General features: G+C 40.7%; 1 protein-coding gene across 6 annotated transcripts in view; it reads left to right on the plus strand.

The window, feature by feature from the left end:
* LOC107272008 (unconventional myosin-IXa) overlaps positions 1-19,356 on the plus strand; it is a 25,405-nt gene continuing 6,049 nt past the window's right edge. The window contains exons 1-15 of one of the 6 annotated variants that reach the window (XM_015748686.2): positions 514-824; positions 907-1,220; positions 1,898-2,742; positions 3,269-3,572; positions 3,760-4,377; positions 4,469-4,767; positions 4,857-5,116; positions 5,172-5,479; positions 5,565-5,902; positions 6,002-6,062; positions 7,261-7,587; positions 8,605-9,660; positions 9,720-11,995; positions 12,094-13,083; positions 13,206-14,008. In XM_015748686.2, coding sequence (XP_015604172.1) covers positions 3,280-3,572; positions 3,760-4,377; positions 4,469-4,767; positions 4,857-5,116; positions 5,172-5,479; positions 5,565-5,902; positions 6,002-6,062; positions 7,261-7,587; positions 8,605-9,660; positions 9,720-11,995; positions 12,094-13,083; positions 13,206-13,303 — 6,924 coding nt within the window. In that variant the 5' untranslated portion in view covers positions 514-824; positions 907-1,220; positions 1,898-2,742; positions 3,269-3,279 and the 3' untranslated portion in view covers positions 13,304-14,008. Of the gene's footprint in view, positions 145-513; positions 825-906; positions 1,221-1,897; positions 2,743-3,268; positions 3,573-3,759; positions 4,378-4,468; positions 4,768-4,856; positions 5,117-5,171; positions 5,480-5,564; positions 5,903-6,001; positions 6,063-6,401; positions 6,450-7,260; positions 7,588-8,604; positions 9,661-9,719; positions 11,996-12,093; positions 13,084-13,205; positions 14,009-19,356 lie in introns of those variants that run through there. The other 5 variants (XM_025089269.1, XR_003061088.1, XM_025089270.1 and 2 more) reach the window with 5 other exon arrangements.

The following is a 19,356-nucleotide window of genomic DNA, read 5'->3' on the forward strand; positions in this document are numbered from 1 at the left end:
TCACGGAAATCGAAATGGTGGACGTATCGGGACGCAGGATTCCGAGAGGAGTCGAAGGACGATAACTGGGCAAGGGCCTAGCCGTCAGCCGTCAGCCGTGTCATCGGTGATCGGTTCACGAAAATGATCAACCGGTTTGATAACGTACGTATGCGTTCGTCGGCGCATTGCGTGAGTGATTATCAGAAAGTTTAAACGAGTGTCAAACTGACGGGCTCTCCGTATTGCAAACGATCCTCTACGTGCGAAAACGGCTAAAGAGGAAGAGATAGACGAAGTGAGATAAAGAGAGTGAGAAAAAGAGAGGGAGTGAGCAGGAGAGGGAGAGGAAGAGAGAGAGAGAGAGAGAGAGAGGGAGAGGAAAAGAGAGAGAGAGAGAGAGAGAGAGCAAGTAAGAAAGAAAGGAAGAAAGAAAGACGGGTACGCAGGGAGAGGAAAAGAGAGAGAGAGAGAGAATAAAGAGAGTGAGAAAAAGAGAGGGAGTGAGCAGGAGAGGGAGAGGAAGAGAGAGAGAGAGAGAGAGAGGGAGAGGAAAAGAGAGAGAGAGAGAGAGAGAGAGCAAGTAAGAAAGAAAGGAAGAAAGAAAGACGGGTACGCGAGCACGAAGCGCGCGTTTACATCTCGTGGCGTGTCTTGCGACAGTACTCCAAGCGAGGAACAGGTACTGACTGTGCGAATGCGAAGAAACAAGAAAACGGGGACAGATAGCAGATCGTGTTGGGGGTTGGGCCCGAGAGGCATGCCCTAGTCCCGAAGGAGCTCTCTTTGTGCCACGGGTACGATGTTAGGCGTTATGCTTTCAACTTTAAACGCGTTTCTCTAAGGTAGGACGATTCTCGCTGGTTTAACCAAAGTATCTCTTGTGTATTTTCCTTTTGAGCTGACGTTTGTCTCTGTATTCGATAGAATTCCTTGACTTAGGTCCGGTTTAGTGTTGACGTTCACACGAGCAAGAACCCCGCGATCTACCTGATTGGTCGATGTTTCTGTTCTTGCGATCTTCAGCCAATCGGCACACCTCGGTTTTCTCATCAGCGCCTGAATGTCAGTCGTGGTCCAGGGTTGTCGCTGGTTCTTATTTCCGATTTCGAGTATGTCACGGATACAGTTACCGCGAGTATCGCTAAAAATTCTTCCATACTGGGAACCTCAATCAAAGTATTACCTCGAGGTGTTCTTGGATGCGCATATCTTTTGCATAACGTGCATGTAAACATTCTGTAAGTTTTCTAAACAGAGAACTAGAAACTACTACTTTTCTCCCATAAGATCTTTATTGTCTTCATCATTTCCTAAAGAACCATTCTTTCATTGATTTCAGTAATACTCGAACGAAATGTTATTAGTTCTGCAGTGAGAGTTAACTTTTTATGTATCAGTTATGAATGTAAACCAGAGTACTTCGCTGCTGTGATTTTAATGGAGCATAGAGAAATTTGACATTCTACATTATCAATATCCACTGGTGCAAAGTATTTTTGTAGTATTTGCTCCAAATGTCATAATAACTTGGTAAATTTAACAGTATTTAATTTGTGCCAATGCCAACTAATAATAATATTTTGGTTATCGATGCTTATTGATCCCTAGTTTATTATACTGACTATTGTTGCTAAGATTACATCTTGCAGTATTATATTGTCAGTGGAATCATGTTTATGCTATATCTAAATCTAGAAGGCAGTTTGTTGAAAATAAATGTTGGCTCTTTTCCAAATGAATTTACATAGAAGTCCTTAGAAGCACGATATCATCAACTAGTTACCACATGTATCATGTTTCAAAATTATGGCTCTTAACCAAACAGTTCAGTATATATCTGTTTGTCTATGTAATAAGTTCTTATAGTTGAATGTTACATATATTTTTATTGATTATTTTGGTTTTTATATTTCAGATAACAATCTCTGACAAATGCTTTAATGGACATGCAATTACACTAGTTCAGAATGGTATGAGAGCTGTGTGTAGTAGTAAAAATTGTAGCAACATACTGAAAAGAATATGTGAAAAGACAATCTATCTGTCAAAAAATTGATATTTCTGTGTCCTAGTGAGAAAACTAAGTTACTGCTTGTTTTAACAAGCAAATAAACAACCCATACATAGTTTCAAACTGTCGCACACAAACTTTGTGATAATAGTAACAGTTCACAAGCTTGTTCTGATGGAATTTCCATGTTCAATGCTGATTGTGTCACACTTACTTAAATAGAGGATCGTTTAACTTTAAAAGCAATAGTGGATCTTCGACTAACAGCACTAGATTTACATGTAATTTAATCAATGAAATTAGGTGCAGGTATTAATCAAAAGGTGCAATAGTATATGACATTCTATCGTATTGACATGAACCTCAATTGCAAAGTTGAGTAATACTTGATAAATACTGAACAATATATAAATGGTGCATAATAAGCAATGGAAAATGAGATATTAGCATCATATATCAAGTTAAATTGTTGCTTAAATCTGATAAAAGTAGCAAAACGTTTAAACGAACATCACCATTAATAAGTTTTCAAATTCAATCCTGGCGATAAAAATAATTTCGTGATATACAAGCAATGATGAAGCTGAAGCATTAAAAGTTCTTTAATAATATTTGTAAAAGATATTTCAAGTATTTTCATCATTCAGTGTATGTTATGGCATAGCAAAGAGAGGAAGAGAAAGAAGGAGCTGTATTCAAATTTTTCATGGACGACAGAAGAGAGAATTATTAACCCTAAGAAGGATAAGGTTAGTTTAAATATATACATACTTTAAAGACATGATTTTCTACTCTCCACACACTGTTTTCAGTTAGTTAAATTTGATTTGAATTTTTAAGTGCTCATGTGAATTAAATTATAATGGGGTTCACAAGCACTTCAATATACAATTAACTCACATTTAATATTACTTCCTACTATACTTTGGATCAAATATCTTTCTTTATGAATTAACGAAACATCCAAAGCAATAAGGCTTGCTAAATAATATAGTAGAAACTATCACTGATGCACAGAATGGAACTTCAAAATGTATAGCCATGTATTTAAGCAAGTTGCAAGTTTTAAAAAATTTGAAATTGCATACAGTTGGAAGTATTTCACGTTTTATGATTACTTTTCAAAAGGAAATTTGTACTTTAAGGATTAGTAAGCATGGTATTCATTAACATAAAAGAAAATGACGTGTAATATGTGCACACAAGACATAGTATCTTGTATCTATTTTTCTTTAAAATTTGTTGGGCTAATCAAGTAACTGCTTACGTTCTCAGGGTTAGGAGACATGGACAGTAGTGGTTCAGGAGTAGTGCAGGTATTCGTGGGTGAGTGGAGCCCTGAGTACGAGGCACTATCTATCAAGGCCACCAAGCAGACATCTTCAGCGGAAATAGTAGAATGCATTATCGAGAGGCTAGCATTGGTAGACGCTACTCTTTCCAATGGTTACGAATTGGCAGAGGTCGTTGGCAACTCCGTTGGACAGGAGTGTAAGGAAAGAAGACTTGGTCCCACGGAGTGTCCTGTAGCACTCATGTTACTCTGGCCAAAAAACGCTGCACAGCAAGAATACTACAGGTAAAGAATAAGTCTTCCTTTTTCTAAGATTTTGTCATAAGTCTTTTAAAAATTTACAACTAAACATTCACTATTGAAAATACAATTCTGTTTCAGCAGATCACTGAAATCTGATTACTCCTTATTGTTACTATCCATCTCTGCAGCGTTATTCCCTAATTAAAATCTTATGATTTTTTTTTCTTAGGTTCTACTTAAGAAAGAAGCAGCCGGATTATCTGTGGACTGACAGCAGATTCCCAATGGATCCTCAACTTTTAAAAGATTACTTCAACAGATTTCTCTATCAGCCACGAGACAAAGAATATCCTGATCTTTGTCAACTTCCGGATCTCAACGAACAAACTTTATTGGACAATCTCCGTGCTAGGTTTCTAGCTGGAAACATATATACATACGTCGGAAGTATATTGATAGCTCTAAATCCCTTTAAGTTTTACCCAATTTACAATCCAAAGTACGTGAAGCTTTATCAAAATAGAAGATTAGGTCCCGACATACCACCGCACATATTTGCAATAGCGGATGCGGCGTATCACTGTATGCTTAAAGAAAAGAGAAACCAGTGCATTGTTATCAGTGGAGAAAGTGGTTCCGGCAAGACAGAATCTACAAACTTTCTGCTGCACCACTTAACCGCCCTCAGTCAAAAAGGGTCGCATGGCAGCGGTGTCGAACAAACAATACTCAGCGCTGGTCCAGTTCTTGAAGCCTTTGGCAACGCAAAAACTGCTCACAATAACAATAGCAGTCGCTTCGGTAAATTCATTCAAGTAAACTACAAGGAAAATGGCATGGTGCATGGGTAAGCTGCAAACCTATTTCTTGTAAAAATAATGTTTTTGACGTTATTGTGCGAGCAACATACGATAATAATTTATTATCTTAAACCGCAGTGCCGTCGTACAGAAGTACCTTCTGGAAAAATCGAGAATTGTTTCGCAAGGAAGAAATGAGCGCAACTACCATGTTTTTTATTATCTCTTGGCTGGAGCCAGTGAGTCTGAGAGACAGGTATTGCACCTCGAGAGTTACGATCGTTACAACTATCTAAATAAAAGTGGTTGTTACGGCCTCGAGAATATTGACGAATGTCATGAATTCTCGCGACTCAAACAATCCATGGAGATGGTTGGATTTACTCCTGAAAAGCAGAGACGTCTCTTTGCAGTGCTCTCAGCCGTTCTGTTGCTTGGTGAGTAGACGTGTCTTGTTCCACTAATTCATTTGTTCATTCGTCTCTTCCTTTCACATTCATACTTTCATTTCCTAATTGCATTTCAGGCAACGTGGAGTTTCAGCCAAGAAAATCGTATCATCATCACGATGAAGCTGTGGGTGTTAAAAATCCTGAAGTAGTTGCTATCATATCGGAGTTGCTACGTGTAAAACAGGAGACACTTTTGGCTGCGTTAACTGCCAAGCGTGCACGAGCTTCCGGGGAGACTTTAGTTATCAACTACAGACTTCCGGAAGCTATAGCTGCGAGAGATGCGATGGCCAAGTGTTTGTACGGTGCTTTGTTCGACTGGATTGTTCTTCAAGTAAGCATTTTATCTCCTAAGTCAAATCTATGCACGACTAACATTTCATCTTTAGGTCAACCATGCCCTGCTCTCGAAAAAAGATACATTTCGAGACCACCAAGGAAACAGTATAGGAGTGCTAGACATCTTTGGCTTCGAAGACTTCAAAACGTGTAACAGCTTTGAACAGCTCTGCATCAACTATGCAAATGAGCAGCTTCAGCATTACTTCAATCAGCATGTGTTTCAATATGAACAACGAGAATATCGCAAACAAGGCATCAGATGGACAGACATAGGTTATAGCGATAACTCTGGTTGTCTCAACCTCATTGAGGGCAAACCGAACGGCCTCCTCTGTCTACTTGACGATCAGTGCAAGTGAGTGTTCCTCTCTCTATTAATATTATTTCTTAATAACCAACATTGAAATGAGATAATTTATGTTAACTTTTGGGTCCAATAGCTTTCCCGGAGCGACGAACGAAACGTTACTGCAAAAATTCAATTCGGTACACAAAGATAATTCATTCTACGAGGCCCCGCAGCGACGAGAATCTGCGTTTGTTGTTCGCCATTATGCCGGTTCAGTGAAGTATCAAGCTTCCAACATGAGAGAGAAAAATTTAGACCTTATGCGACCAGATGGCGTTGTCGGTGTCCTCAAGAACTCTTCTTTAGCTTTCGTAAGAGAGTTGGTCGGCGCTGATCCAGTTGCTGTCTTCAGATGGGCCATTCTTCGAGCCTTCTTTCGCGCACATTTCGCATTCCAGGAGGCAGGTCGAGCACATAGACACGGTAGAGGTATGCTTTTAATTTCTCTGTAACTACGTACTATGCTTAGGTCATTTCTTAATGTGTTATTATAAATGAACGTCTAAACAAAATATGTATTTCTTTCAGCTGACGGCAACAAGACATCCGTACAAAACAGATATAGAACGCCTAACGAGAACTTGATAAGGTGAGTTTTTATACGTAGATATTTCATTTATATTATTTTTAGAAAGTTGTTTTTTTTTTGTTTTTTTTTCGTTAAAACGTGGATTCTCGTGAATCGTACCCAGTAACGCTACCTACGTCATAAAGTTATCAGCTTCATCAATGGAAGCGAATTGTCGCGGGCACTCAAGTTACGAAAAACATTCCCTTCGTGTCTTTCAATTTTACCTACCATCAAACAACAAGGCCATGCGAACATTATAACAGTAATGAAAAAGAAATGTTAGAATATTTATGTTCGATAGCTTTAACAAATTGTCGATTACGTTTACATTGCCTCACTTGTCTTTTGTCCCTATAGCCATCTTGTGACGTTATCGGCCGTCAATCTAACTATTAACAGAATTGCGTAAGTGGTCCTTAGATCCACTATCTTTGTGTCTTCTCTAACAACGTTAAGTTTCGTTGTGTTTGAGTTATTATGGATTTACAACGGAATTTTTTTTAAATATCTTTTTACCGTGTTGATCTCACACGTGACTCGACAAACGTCCAAACCGGTCAACTAGGATCGATACAGTCAATAATTTCTTTAACATATGCAATTTGGGACGTGATGCAAAAATTTAATCAAGGCATTATTATAGAGAGAAAAAAAAATTAGAGACAGAGACAAGAACTAGATTCAAAGAAAGATTAACTATCAACTTGTAAATCCATATAATGTAACTGGAGAATTACTGAATGTTCACCAGATTTTTCGTTTAAAAACCTTTCAAGTGAATGTTCGCACCATCCCCGTCTTAGATACGAATACAATGCAAGTTTCACGATTCTCGCCATGTCATAACATCTTATCACTCTCTCGATACATCGTTCTCCACACGTACACATAATCTCTAGCATGAGCGCCTCACGCGTTAAAAAAAAAATCGAAATTCCAATCCAAATAGCTATTGCTGCTCGGATCGTGAATTATATAGCGTGATGCGAGTTTCGAATGCCAAAAGCGCTCTAAACCTTCCCAGTCGTCTCCTGATCAGTATCCTTCCGCTCATAAGTTTACATTGCATGTCCCAGTCGCAAGGAAGAGACAATAAAGAAAAATAGCTCGCAAAAGAAGATCGAGAGCCAATAAGGGCGAACGATACGAGGCACTTGGTAATCGGGCAGGAAAATTTTCATCGACGAAACAGCCTAAGCATGAAAGCATTTTTCAGTTCTCACAAACATACTCGCCCGCCAAGCTATCAGAAGCAGCGCAGTGTCTGCTTGCCAACAGCAGCCACGAACGCCACATTAACCTGCACACAAATTGAAAACAACGACAGTCTAAACAACAACCGGCTGTCATGGCCGCAATTTAGAAACCTTAATCAGACGCAACACCCAACCAATCTCACAGCAACGAAGGGTTACGTTATAAGGGGAAGGGAGGACCAACCTAATAGTAATAATAGGTTCAGGCGGGATTCTCACACGCCGCTAGAGAGGGTGCTTCCAAAAGACGAAGCTAACGTCATGGAACGCGCTAATCAGATCGTCATGTATGTAAAAACGTATCACGGTATCGATAAACAATGTAATTTGCCTACACGAGCTTTCGCTGTCCCAGACTCGATAAATAGCGTATGCTCCATAGTCCTTAATGGTGAAGGGTTTCTGTTTTTCTAAGTAATCGCATTATCGTAGGAAATTACGGTCTTCCCACCAGAGGGCTCCTTTATCGTGACTTCAACCTGCCTCACGGCAGTTGCTGTTACGCCTGCATTCCCCGTTATTCACTCCTTTCGATACTCATCCTGTCATCCACTTACACCTTGGCACTTGCGACCTCATCGCATACTCACGTTTTCAATCTTTCATCCAATCACTCGTCACCTATCCTTCCTCATAATCATTTGCTTGCTCCTTCGATTCTTAATTCTTGGTATGGTTCATCTTTTAATTAGATCTGCATGCTGATTATCCTTTTTCTGTCTGTAGCTAATACAAATGTTCTGATTATTTATTTCAGGGGTGCACTGTATTATTTCATCTTATAAAATCGTCTTTGACTTACCCGTACTCTGTGGTTCTACTTGATTTGCATGCCTTCGTGTCGTGTCAATCGAACTTGATGTTTATAATTTTGGGCTTGGAACTTTAATCTCATAATCGTACAAACGAGTAGCTATTGTTACTGTATAACGTTGTAATCGCTTCTATGCACTGCGTCGTCAAGCTACTCGTGGTATTCAAAAGGACGTTGACTATGGTCAAAGACTTCAATTTTATTTATTGTTACTGGGAAACGGAAAATTGCATTTAATTTTACATGCTTCTTAGCGTTCTTTACACTGTTGCTTATAAATAGATTGTTTCATGAAGCAAGTGTCTCATGACATTCTGAACGATGTCAGAGTATTGACGTGTAACTCTTTTTCTTGGTGTAGGGGCTGATAGAAATTCTTTTTTATGTCAAATAACATTTGTGGTAGCTCTTTAACCAAGAAAAGGGCTGACAGCGCCACTGTCCCTTGACGGTCCTGCGAATGGGTCTCATAATTTGAATTCTCTTTCAGGAAGAACAAATCGTTTCGTCCGCGCGAACGAGGCAAGAAGGGCCTGAAGAATCTTCAAACGGTGAAAACACTAGCAGGAAGAACTCAGAGCTATGGAACCGGCGGACCCGGGAAAGCCAGAAAACAGCCCATGACAGTTTCAGCCCAGTTTCAACAAAGTCTTCACAGTCTAATGGATACTCTTAATCAAGCCAATCCTTTTTTTATACGTTGTATAAAGAGCAACGCGAACAAAGTACCGAACGAATTCGACGAGGAAACTGTTCAACGTCAGTTGAGATATACGGGTATGCTAGAGACAGTAAGAATCCGACAAGCGGGATTCAATGTGCGATTAACGTACGAGGAGTTCATTCAGCTCTATAGAATGTTGCTACCAAAAGGATTGCTCAGCTCGCAATCGGACGTCAGAGATTTCCTCCTTACTTTGAATCTCGACAGAGATAATTATCAGCTTGGCACAACGAAGGTCTTCCTTAGAGAATCTGAAAAGATCAAGCTTGATATCGAGCTACATCAACAGATCATCACGAGCATCACGACGATACAGAAATGGTTCCGGGCCTGTCTGGAGAGAAGAAAATTTTTAAGGATAAAAAATGCTGTGGTACAGATACAGGCTTTCTGGCGGATGGTCAATGCTCAAAGGATCGCCCAGTCGTTACGAGCTCGAATAGAAGCGGCAACTCATATCCAAGCTGCGTGGAAGGCTCACAAGCAGCACAGCTGGTTCAAGAAACTCAAGTCATGCGTAGTTACCTTTCAGGCTTACGTTCGTGGTAACAGTGCCAGACGAGCATTTGCTGAATTGAAGAAGAAGAAACGCTTGGAGCGCGTTGCTGAACTCCAGACCAGCAAAGAGATCGAAGGACAAGCTTCTGACAAGACGGATGCGGATGAGAGCAAGTACGAGGACAAGGGATACTCGAGATGTCCTGAGAACGAAGACGAAGAGAAGACCGTCGGGCTTCTACCGTCGCGAACTCTTCCAGTTAAATCATCTACAATTTCGCCAAACAGACGAGAGTCTCATGAACGTATCACACCTCCCGTAAGGTAATTCAATATGATAATATTCTTGATTTAATATCCTGATTGAATTTTCTATTGTGCAGGTTGAACGAAACGAACCGAGAAGCCCTGATCGAGGCTGGGATTTCTTATTCGAAACGAAAGTTAACTCCTACGAAACGCTCGTTAAACGACACAAGCGTAACACCCAAATCTACAGAATCTTTCTACCCGGATGACTTAACAGAGCGTAAGGGCAGTTTAGAGAGTTTGGCGAGCTTACGTAGTTACGAATCTCAAGTGAGCGCAGACAGCTCCGAGTCACATTACTCCCAAGAGAATATCGTGAGCTGTAATGCCAAACCAGTTCCAAGCGCTAGGACCAAGAGAGCTGATCAGACTCCTCTGGTTGCCGTTAATACGAACCTCATGAACGCCAGTCGAGTCTCTTCTATTGGCAAACGTACAGACAGTTCATCGACTGGCTACAGTGATGGCGAGACAGACGTTGAGACTCCACTAGGCGTACAGAGTGCACCGCCTGTATTTAATACTCCACCGACATTTCCCAGCCCGCGAGAAACGAAGTATCATCCAAGCTTCAATTTGACTCACAGTCCAAATGCTGATATATGGCGAAGAAGAGCCGATTTCTCTTCTGGAAACTACAGCGAGTATATGATTCCGCCGTTACCGCAGAAAGCGACAGTGACTCGTTCACCAAATGTGTCTCAATACATGAACCTCAATGAGAATTTGTTGGATCACTCTAGATTAGATAGATTAGTCAATGAGACATCCAATTTTAATGTTAAGCTCGACTCCTCTGAGAGATTTATTAAAAAAGAAAATTCAGCCGGTAGAGAACAACGGAGGCTCAGTGATCACTCTATGCCTAATGATCGCACTGAGAACATTCCAGATACGTCTAGACGGGATCAGAATTATAGTCCCATTAAGGATGTTCGAGATTTTAAGTTTTTACGAAGACAAAATTCCGAAGGAGATACATCGAGCAAGATTGAGTTGACGAATGATGGGGATCCTGGTAAAGGTTCCCTTAAATCATCTTCGACGATCAAGGATAAGAATTGGAACGCGAAGGAGAATTCAAAGTCAGAGCCAGATGTTCCTGTAAGAAGTGCCCGAAAGAACAGGCCATCGAGAGAAGTTCAATGTCGATCGATGGGAGAAAGCGTGTCGGAGACCAGCACAGCAGAGGCGAGGAATCTCTTCCTCGGGACGATCAAGGAAAGCGACTTGAACAAAACCTCAAACTTTTGGGCAAGGAAAGACTGTTCGTACGAATCGACCTCGAGGTCGGTGACCGATTGGCCTGTCAACGAGAACGAGTCGATGTACAAGAGCCAACAACCTGGAAAACGTGTCAGGTCGAATGCAATAACGAGTCTTGAGTTACGTAGGAGGAACTCGGATCCAGCGACAAAAATATCTGCTCTGAACGAGGGCAAGTCATCGGGAACAGACACGAGTCCGAACGAATTAAAACTTGCGCCTGGATTGAATCTTTTCGAATGGAAGGGTAACACTCCCTTTACTTTAGCCGGGCACCGCTTTAGGAAGGTCGCAAGATTTTCTAAGGACGACGTCGGCGTTTGCTGTCAGAAGAAAGTGGACGCTTTCGCTAATCAAGGCTACAAGTGCGTTGATTGTAAACAGCTCTACCACGTAAATTGCATTCAGAACGGTATTGTGCTTAAGATGCCATGTCTCTTGGCGAATACGCCTAATAGAAGGAAAAATCGAAAGCCGCCAAGAACGCCGTACGACACGAACAAACAGAATGTGACTTCCAAGTTCAGTTTGACAGGAACGTCGGCGTTCTCCGACAGTACCGACAACATAATTTCCGACGCTAAAGAGTTGGCGCTCATGCAAGACTTCATTACGAAGAAAATTTACAAGATGCAAGGTCAGGAGGAGGGACGCAAACCAAGCGAAGTCGACAGAGTATTCAAGCAAGCGTTACGAAAATTCAAAGACGATTTAGTAATTACGTACAGCGTCGCCATTCAGCAAGGCGTGGAAGGAAATATCAAGTACACTGATCTTATAGCCAATTTCCTTCACGTAATGGAGACCGTCTGCAAGCAAGAAAACACCAGCGAAGACTTTCCTGTTACCATGGGAGTGAATGCCTTTCGAGGTTTCATGAACGAGTTCATGACCCTGGTTAAGACTGAGGCTCCGGAGAAGCAGAGCAAGAGCAAACGGAAAAAGGAAAAGAAACGGAAGCAAGAGGAGCCCATTCATCATGGAAATCATCTATTCCAGTTGACTATCATAAACATCCCAACCGCTTGCGAAGTCTGCACTTCGTTCTTCATGTGGCCGATCGAGCGTGGCCTCGTTTGTCAAAGTGAGTATCATAGTCATTCTTCTTTATATTATTTGCCCTTTTTTTTTTATTAAATTCATCATAAACCACTATATAACGAAATACATCATTAATCGTAGACTGCAAGCTGACCTGTCACAAAAAGTGCTACACAAAGGCTGCGGCAGATTGCGGTAAGGAAGGCGCCATACACGATGCCAACTCCAGAAAGGTTTTCGGTATTCCTTTGTACAAGCTTGATTGTGGCGATGGGAAGGTTCCTCTGGTAGTGGATCGATTGATTACTACTATTGAAATGCACGGCCTCTATACAGAAGGTATATACCGTAAAAGTGGGGTAAGCTCAAAAGTAAGAGAACTCAAGATGAAAATGGACGAGGGCGAGCTGGAGAAAGTCGACTTCAAGAATTATCAAGTCCACGTACTGGCCGCCGTCTTGAAGAGCTTCTTCAGGGACATGCCGGAGCCTCTGCTTACATTCGAGTATTACGACGATTTCCTGCACGCGGGTAATCTGACAGATCCGCACGATAGAATATGCACTCTCTTCGCAATACTGAAGAAGCTGCCCAAACCGAATTTCGACCTTATGGAACGTCTCATAGTTCACTTGGCGCGGGTCGCCCTTCACGAAGTTGACAATCGAATGTCACCTTCAGCCTTGGCTATAGTATTTGCACCGTGCATTCTGAGAACCAACAGAACCCTCCCGGCACAGGACTCGCTCCAGGATGTCGGCCGGCAGACCCGGTGCGTTGAGACTATCGTGCAGGAAAAGCTGCGTGTAGTAAGAGCGACCCTCGCCGATATCAATACTCTCGAATCAGCCTGTCATACGGCGACTCATCGTTTGTCGAGTCTTCGATCTTCGAAGATCTTCAGTCCAGAAGAATTGAGCGTAGCTGCACAGAGCGCGACGTCCAGAGGTCCGGATGCTGAACGGGATCGTGATCGAGGGGACGAGGAGGAGGCTCTACTCGTCGACCATATCCAGGAGATTCAGAAAGAGAAGGCCCTGCTCACCTCGACTCTACCGAGTCTCACGAGAGCTCCGTCGGACGACGACCTGGACGACGGTTCTCTCGATGATCTCGTACCCCCTACGGCCGGTGATTAACGTTACCTTCTTCAATAACCGTATTCTTAACGATAGCTAATTCTCTTAAGAACGATGTCAATCATCTCGACATCAGCAAAGCGCTCCGACCGATATCCTTGATTCTCCTCGCAGACGCTCTCTTGAGGAAGAAGCCGATTCAAAGGCAGAGCTCGGCGGACAACGCTTTTCCTACAATCATCAACGTCGACGAGGACATGGTGATGGTATGACCAGCGACGATCTCCGACGAGCAGCAACAGCAGCAGCCACGCTTCTAAACTACGCCAGCTGATACGAGCTACTCCAACCGTAATCAGCGTAGCTAGCGATAGCGGCGCTATCTTGTGCGCATGCGCGCTTGCGCTTCCTTCGACGACTCATACTTCCGCTTGTATCGGTAAGCCGTTGCTAGTAACTTAAAATTAGAAAAATCGACTTAGGTAGGTTTTTAAATTTGTTGACTCCACGCAATAACGTTGAGCTGACGACGACTTCGTTTAGCCTGCGACATAATGTGGATACGCCTTTATTCTCATTATTCTCTTAATCTTTTTATTTCACAGTGTCCCTGCCGCGACGCAAGCACGAAGCCCAAAAGTCAGCTCAACGTGAGACATTTGAACTTCCATTCTATTATTTAATAATTATTGAATGCATTCCGTATCGAAGACTGTCCTTTTATACGTGGCTCTTTGGAGTACACTACTTTTTTTTTCGGGCATTCATTTTTTTTTTAATTTTTAGTTTTCATTTAATCTTTCTTTCTTAACGCTCGAGTGATCGCTTTCGCTGCGTGCCTTTTTTTTTACGTAGACAAAATGGTCTTTGACGACGATTTATTTTTTAAAGAGAGCCAAAGCCCTCGAACCTCATCGTTCCTTCATCTGGCCAAGTATTATTAATTCTTTCCCACGCCCTCCCTGTTTCCTCCTTTGTATATTTTTTTTTTTTTTTTTTTTTAATTTTTACAAAATGGTCTTTGACGACGATTTATTTTTTAAAGAGAGCCAAAGCCCTCGAACCTCATCGTTCCTTCATCTGGCCAAGTATTATTAATTCTTTCCCACGCCCTCCCTGTTTCCTCCTTTGTATATTTTTTTTTTTTTTTTTTTTTTTTTTTTTTTCAATTTTTCTTCGGTATTATTCCACGTCGGTATTACTGCTACCATCGTTATCTAACGTTTGCCTTCACATTATTTTATTTCTTTCATTTATTCGAAATTTTTATCAATTCGGTATTACAACGATCGTTATACCATTAAGTATTAAAATCTTTTCGTCTCCTTGTTTTTACGTTATCTCGCGATATTTCTGTTCTTTCAATAATTACAAAATACTGTAATTATTGCTGCTATACGTGAAAGTTTTTCAAGACGTTACCCATATCCATCTTTTTTTCTTCGTTTTCCTCATCTTAAAAATTCTCCCTGACAATTTGAAGAAAACCTGTATAAAACCTGTATAAAAGGGTCCCTTGCGAAAAGTCGAAAATTATCAAGAAAGTCGATGGAGTTAACAAATATTTGGAAACGCGAATAGAAGAAGCGCGTCCGCGAGTATATCTGGATTTCCACGCAGTCGTCTGAGAACAAAAAGAAAATCACGAAAGCGACCCGAAAAGTCAACAGTACGATTTCACGAGCAAAGCGTACACAGACAGGACGGAAATAAACCAAATCGTAGCCTGTAAATATTGTAGTAATACATTTCCGTAATGTTTCGTTGCTCTTGTTTCACTCATAAGGAAAACAACAACAAAAATTGCCAGGACTAGATTTCTACTATTGATCGTCCCGCCAATCATTACTGGGATTGTCAATATTTTTTCCTGCCTCGCTGCTTTCCCTTTCCCACGTAGAGAGACACGTTCATTTGTAACAGAGACAGTCTCAATCCGCTACTCCCAATCCTCCCTATCACTATAGCTTCGCTTACAGACAGGAATGACCTGCTTTTTTTTTTCCTACTAGAGACAAACAATTTTCTTCTCAGTCTTAGACCCTACTGATCCCTACTTTATCGACCCTGATAGTCTCAATTCTTCCACGGGACCCACCACTTCCAATCGTCTTCACTTGACGTGTGTCTCAACAATACTTAGCGATATTGATTCGCTATTTCTAGGTGGATACGTTGCCTATGGGTTTTATGTACGCTTTGATCATTAGAAACCGTAGCAGTTGCGAATTCGATCAATAGCATAGAAACAATTTTTCAAATCATAAGATTTGATTAGTTGCGACCAAAAAAAAGAAAATTCGATGTATTTTGATTTCAATTCCACGAGCGAACGTTTGACGATGATCTGTGTCTGGTTTGGTCGAGTTAAATTATGACATGAATTTTTCCAGTATCGATTCGAATGGGCGATGTGTGTAAAATACTCCTAGACAATAGGAAACGAGCCAATTTGGTTTTGTCCTGTCAAATCAACTTGTTACTCGCAGACGCGAAATTTCTAATTGTTCCAATGTAACTTTTTAGCACAATCAAACGGCGCTGTAAAAATTTTCATTAGCGTATCTCGTCCAGAAGCATCGACGTTGCTCGATCTCAAATCTCTTTTTCTTTGGAGAATTTCAAAATTTTTCAATCTTACGCTCTAGCTAATTGATTATCAGAAGCTGCTACGCGTGTCTTCTTGACAATCGGGCGGCACTTCGTTTAGGTGCTTCCTTTTGCGGATTTAATGTGTGATAACGCTGAGGGAACTGGACGTTCTCTATTCCGATATATAAGTGTGAGATATCCGCGAGAGAGAGGAAGATAGATGCGAGCATGGACGAGAGAGAGAGAGAGAGAGAGAGAGAGAAAGGGAGAGCGAATGAATGTGAGTAAGAGATAAAAGCAAAACAAAAAATGGAAAAATGTTGTCTGTTCTTCCAAAATGTATTCTACTTAGCTGGGCTGAAAGGGAGAGCGAATGAATGTGAGGGGAACTGGACGTTCTCTATTCCGATATATAAGTGTGAGATATCCGCGAGAGAGAGGAAGATAGATGCGAGCATGGACGAGAGAGAGAGAGAGAGAGAGAGAGAGAAAGGGAGAGCGAATGAATGTGAGTAAGAGATAAAAGCAAAACAAAAAATGGAAAAATGTTGTCTGTTCTTCCAAAATGTATTCTACTTAGCTGGGCTGTTGCTCTTTTCAGATTTCTCTTAAGTTTTAAAGTCTCAGCTGTATAATTATAGGAGCCGTCGACACTTTTAACCTGTTTTTAAGTCGGCCGTAAATACGCGCGAAATGCTTTTAAAACCCTCATTTCGTACGTTTTATAGTGTTAGATGAAAGAGACACGAGATTCGTATCTTTTACGCTTTATATATTTTAGTAATAAGAGTGCGTAAGAGGTGCACAGTTAGCGACGAAGAGAGACATTATTATGTACAGAACGAAGGGAGAAGGAAAGAGAAAAAGGGAAAAAAAAACAAAAGAGAAAAAAAGCCAGGTGACCGGTGAACGTTACTTTTTTTCCCCCATAAATTGCCATGACACTTGGTAAACTCAAATGAAAGGTCCAGCAGGGACGCGCAAGAGTATATATTGTAGATGATGGATTATTTTTGAAATTCAAACAGCCGAGCGAAGAAATTATTTTTAAATCCGCACAACTTTACTAAATGCGTTTACGCTATGCGACGAATGGCTGTACGAACGAATGAATTAATTAACGAACGAGTGAATGAATCTTAATATCTTTTGAGACTAAGTAATGTAAGTGGTACAACCAACTAAAGATTAGAAGGAGAGAGGGAGAGAGAGAGATAGAGAGAGAGAGGGTGATGCGCACGTAGGTCTCTATGTGTGCCGTATGTGGCTGTGTTGCGTGAGCGAGAGAGAGAGAGAGAGAGAAGACGAAAAGGAATAAATGAGAAAGAGAAAAATCGTACCCACGTTCTTCGGTAACGTAAAAACAAAAAAAAAGGAAAGCGCGCGATTAGATTTATATCTAGATAATATTCGTTGTGTCGAGATATAATCGTACATAAAGGTAACAATAACTAAGCGTTAGCCTCTACTTAATTGTATAATGTATCGTTACGAACCACATACGCTTCTATTGTACGAAGTGCTTGCCACGAGCGCCGAGTGCAAGCAGTTAATTCTATCTGAATTAGTATATTATTCGGCGAGAAAGACATAAGGAGAGAATGACAGAAGAAGAAGAAGAAGGAGAAGAAAAATATAAAATCGCCAACTTCTAATCAATCGGCGTGAACATGAAAAATAATTCCAAGGCAATTCGAGGCGTATCCGCGAAGCGATCTTAACCTCAAAACGCAAATCATTACCAAGTGTATCGATAAGGCCGATGTTGAAATTACGTTCTTGATGGAAAAAGCGACTGTGACGCGCCGATTGAAAAGGCAGAAGCGACAATTAAGACAACGCAACTAACACACTCGAGTCATCGAACAGATTTCGATTTAAGTAACCTGCGAGTTATGATTTTAAAGAAGGTATCGTGTACTAGGAGCTTATTTCTCGTAACGGTTTATTCAAACCTCGTATCAAGGTCATCCGTCGGTAATGTAGAAGCCTTTATCTACCGCGTTGGTTCGCGACTGGGGTGCTTCCTTCTCTTTCTCTTGCTCCTTTATACCTTACCTTCTTTCTCCCTTTTTTTTTTAGGTTTTTTTTCACTGTCCGTTCTTTCCTTTCCATTTTACCGTCTCGTCTTACGTTCCTTCGACGAATGGGCGTTTCGCTAATTGGCAAACGGTAAATGGAAAAAGCGTGAATTCTCGTGTGTTAAACTTTTTGCATGCGTGGGATCAGCCAGCTGAAAGCTGCATGTCACAGGTCAACAAGGCGAAAGCTCTTGTCAGAGTGATAACCGGAGGTTGGATATTTTGTGATTTTTAAGGGGTGGAAAAAAATTGTACATGGTTGCAAGATCCTCGGGCTTTGGCTAGAGTCACGGACCAACGCGTTCACTTTAAAATTCAAGGAAAATAGAATCCATGAAGGAACATTAGCTGTCACTAAAAACGTCGCGATATTATGCTCTTCCCGTTCGTGTCTTGGCATCAATCTAAACATGATATGCGGAGTGTCTGATAGTTTTCGAATAATAGACACGTACTGCGTATTCTTACATGAGAAACCGCACGAAGAGGAATGTATTTTCGAAATATTTAATCGTCCATTTTTCAATGCCGGACCTGCACGCTTCTTAACGATACTCGGCCCGTTTAGTTTGGCAGTTGTATACAAAAATTCAATTACCACGTACGTCAGGCGACACACTTTGATGAAGTAAAGTCAACAATATGATTCATAATTAAAATAAAAATTCAAATTATTAATTTAAAAAAATTATTTCACTATTACAATTTTGAATGCACGTGAAAGTTGCGACTACCGCAACTTGACTGCGCATACAGTAGATAGAAAAAAAATGTTATAACGAATATTCAACTTACAGCGTAAGTCCTGCATTGAGAAGTTGGATGATTATGATATTTTTTAAAATTTCATTCTCAACGTAATTTATAATGTATCATATCGCGCGCGCGTTCGTTATACGTGAACTGTGTTACGCCCTGCATATATATATATTATATATACATATATAAATATATATATACATCTGTTATTTTTCTGCGAGAAAAAGCGTCGTGCGAGTGCGTGTTACCAAGAAGACTATTAAACTATACATATTAGGTATATCGGAATTTTCGTAGATTTAACGTGAGGAAGACGTGCGTGAGAGAGAGAGAGAGAGAGAGAGAGAGAGTGCACTTTTAAATTTTTTTCCCCGGAGAAAAGATATCTCATTTGTAACGTTTTAACGTTTTCTCACGTCGAGGCTTACGAGCTCGTTACTAAACTTTTATCCAGCAGAAGTGACGATGAGACGAAGAAGAAGAAGGGAGAGGGGAGGGGAAGAAGAAAGAGAAACCAGTGGATAGTAGTAGTACGGACATGAAAAAGTGCTCTAGGAGACAGAGAAGCAAATATTGTCGAAATGTCCACATGCGAAAAAAAAATGAGAAGAAAACTTTTCTTCCGTATTTTTTTTATTTTTTAAGTTTAGTTGGAGAAAAAATTTTTTTACTACCCTTTTAACGGCATTTATTACCCTTATGATTTTACTACACACTTGTTTTCAAAACCCCAAGGGGGTCCTTGTGCATAGACATGTGTGTCCTGCGTATCCCGTGTATAACGGGGTATGCGAGAATAAGGAAATGAGAGTATGTGAAAAAAAGGTATCGTACGCGTTTTTTTTTTTTTTTTTTTTTTTTTTTTTTTTTTTTTTATTTTTTTTTTTTTTTTT

The sequence above is a fragment of the Cephus cinctus genome, unplaced genomic scaffold (genome assembly GCF_000341935.2).
Source record: "Cephus cinctus unplaced genomic scaffold, Ccin1 Ccin1_scaffold1086, whole genome shotgun sequence".
NCBI classification, from domain to species: Eukaryota; Metazoa; Arthropoda; class Insecta; order Hymenoptera; family Cephidae; genus Cephus; species Cephus cinctus.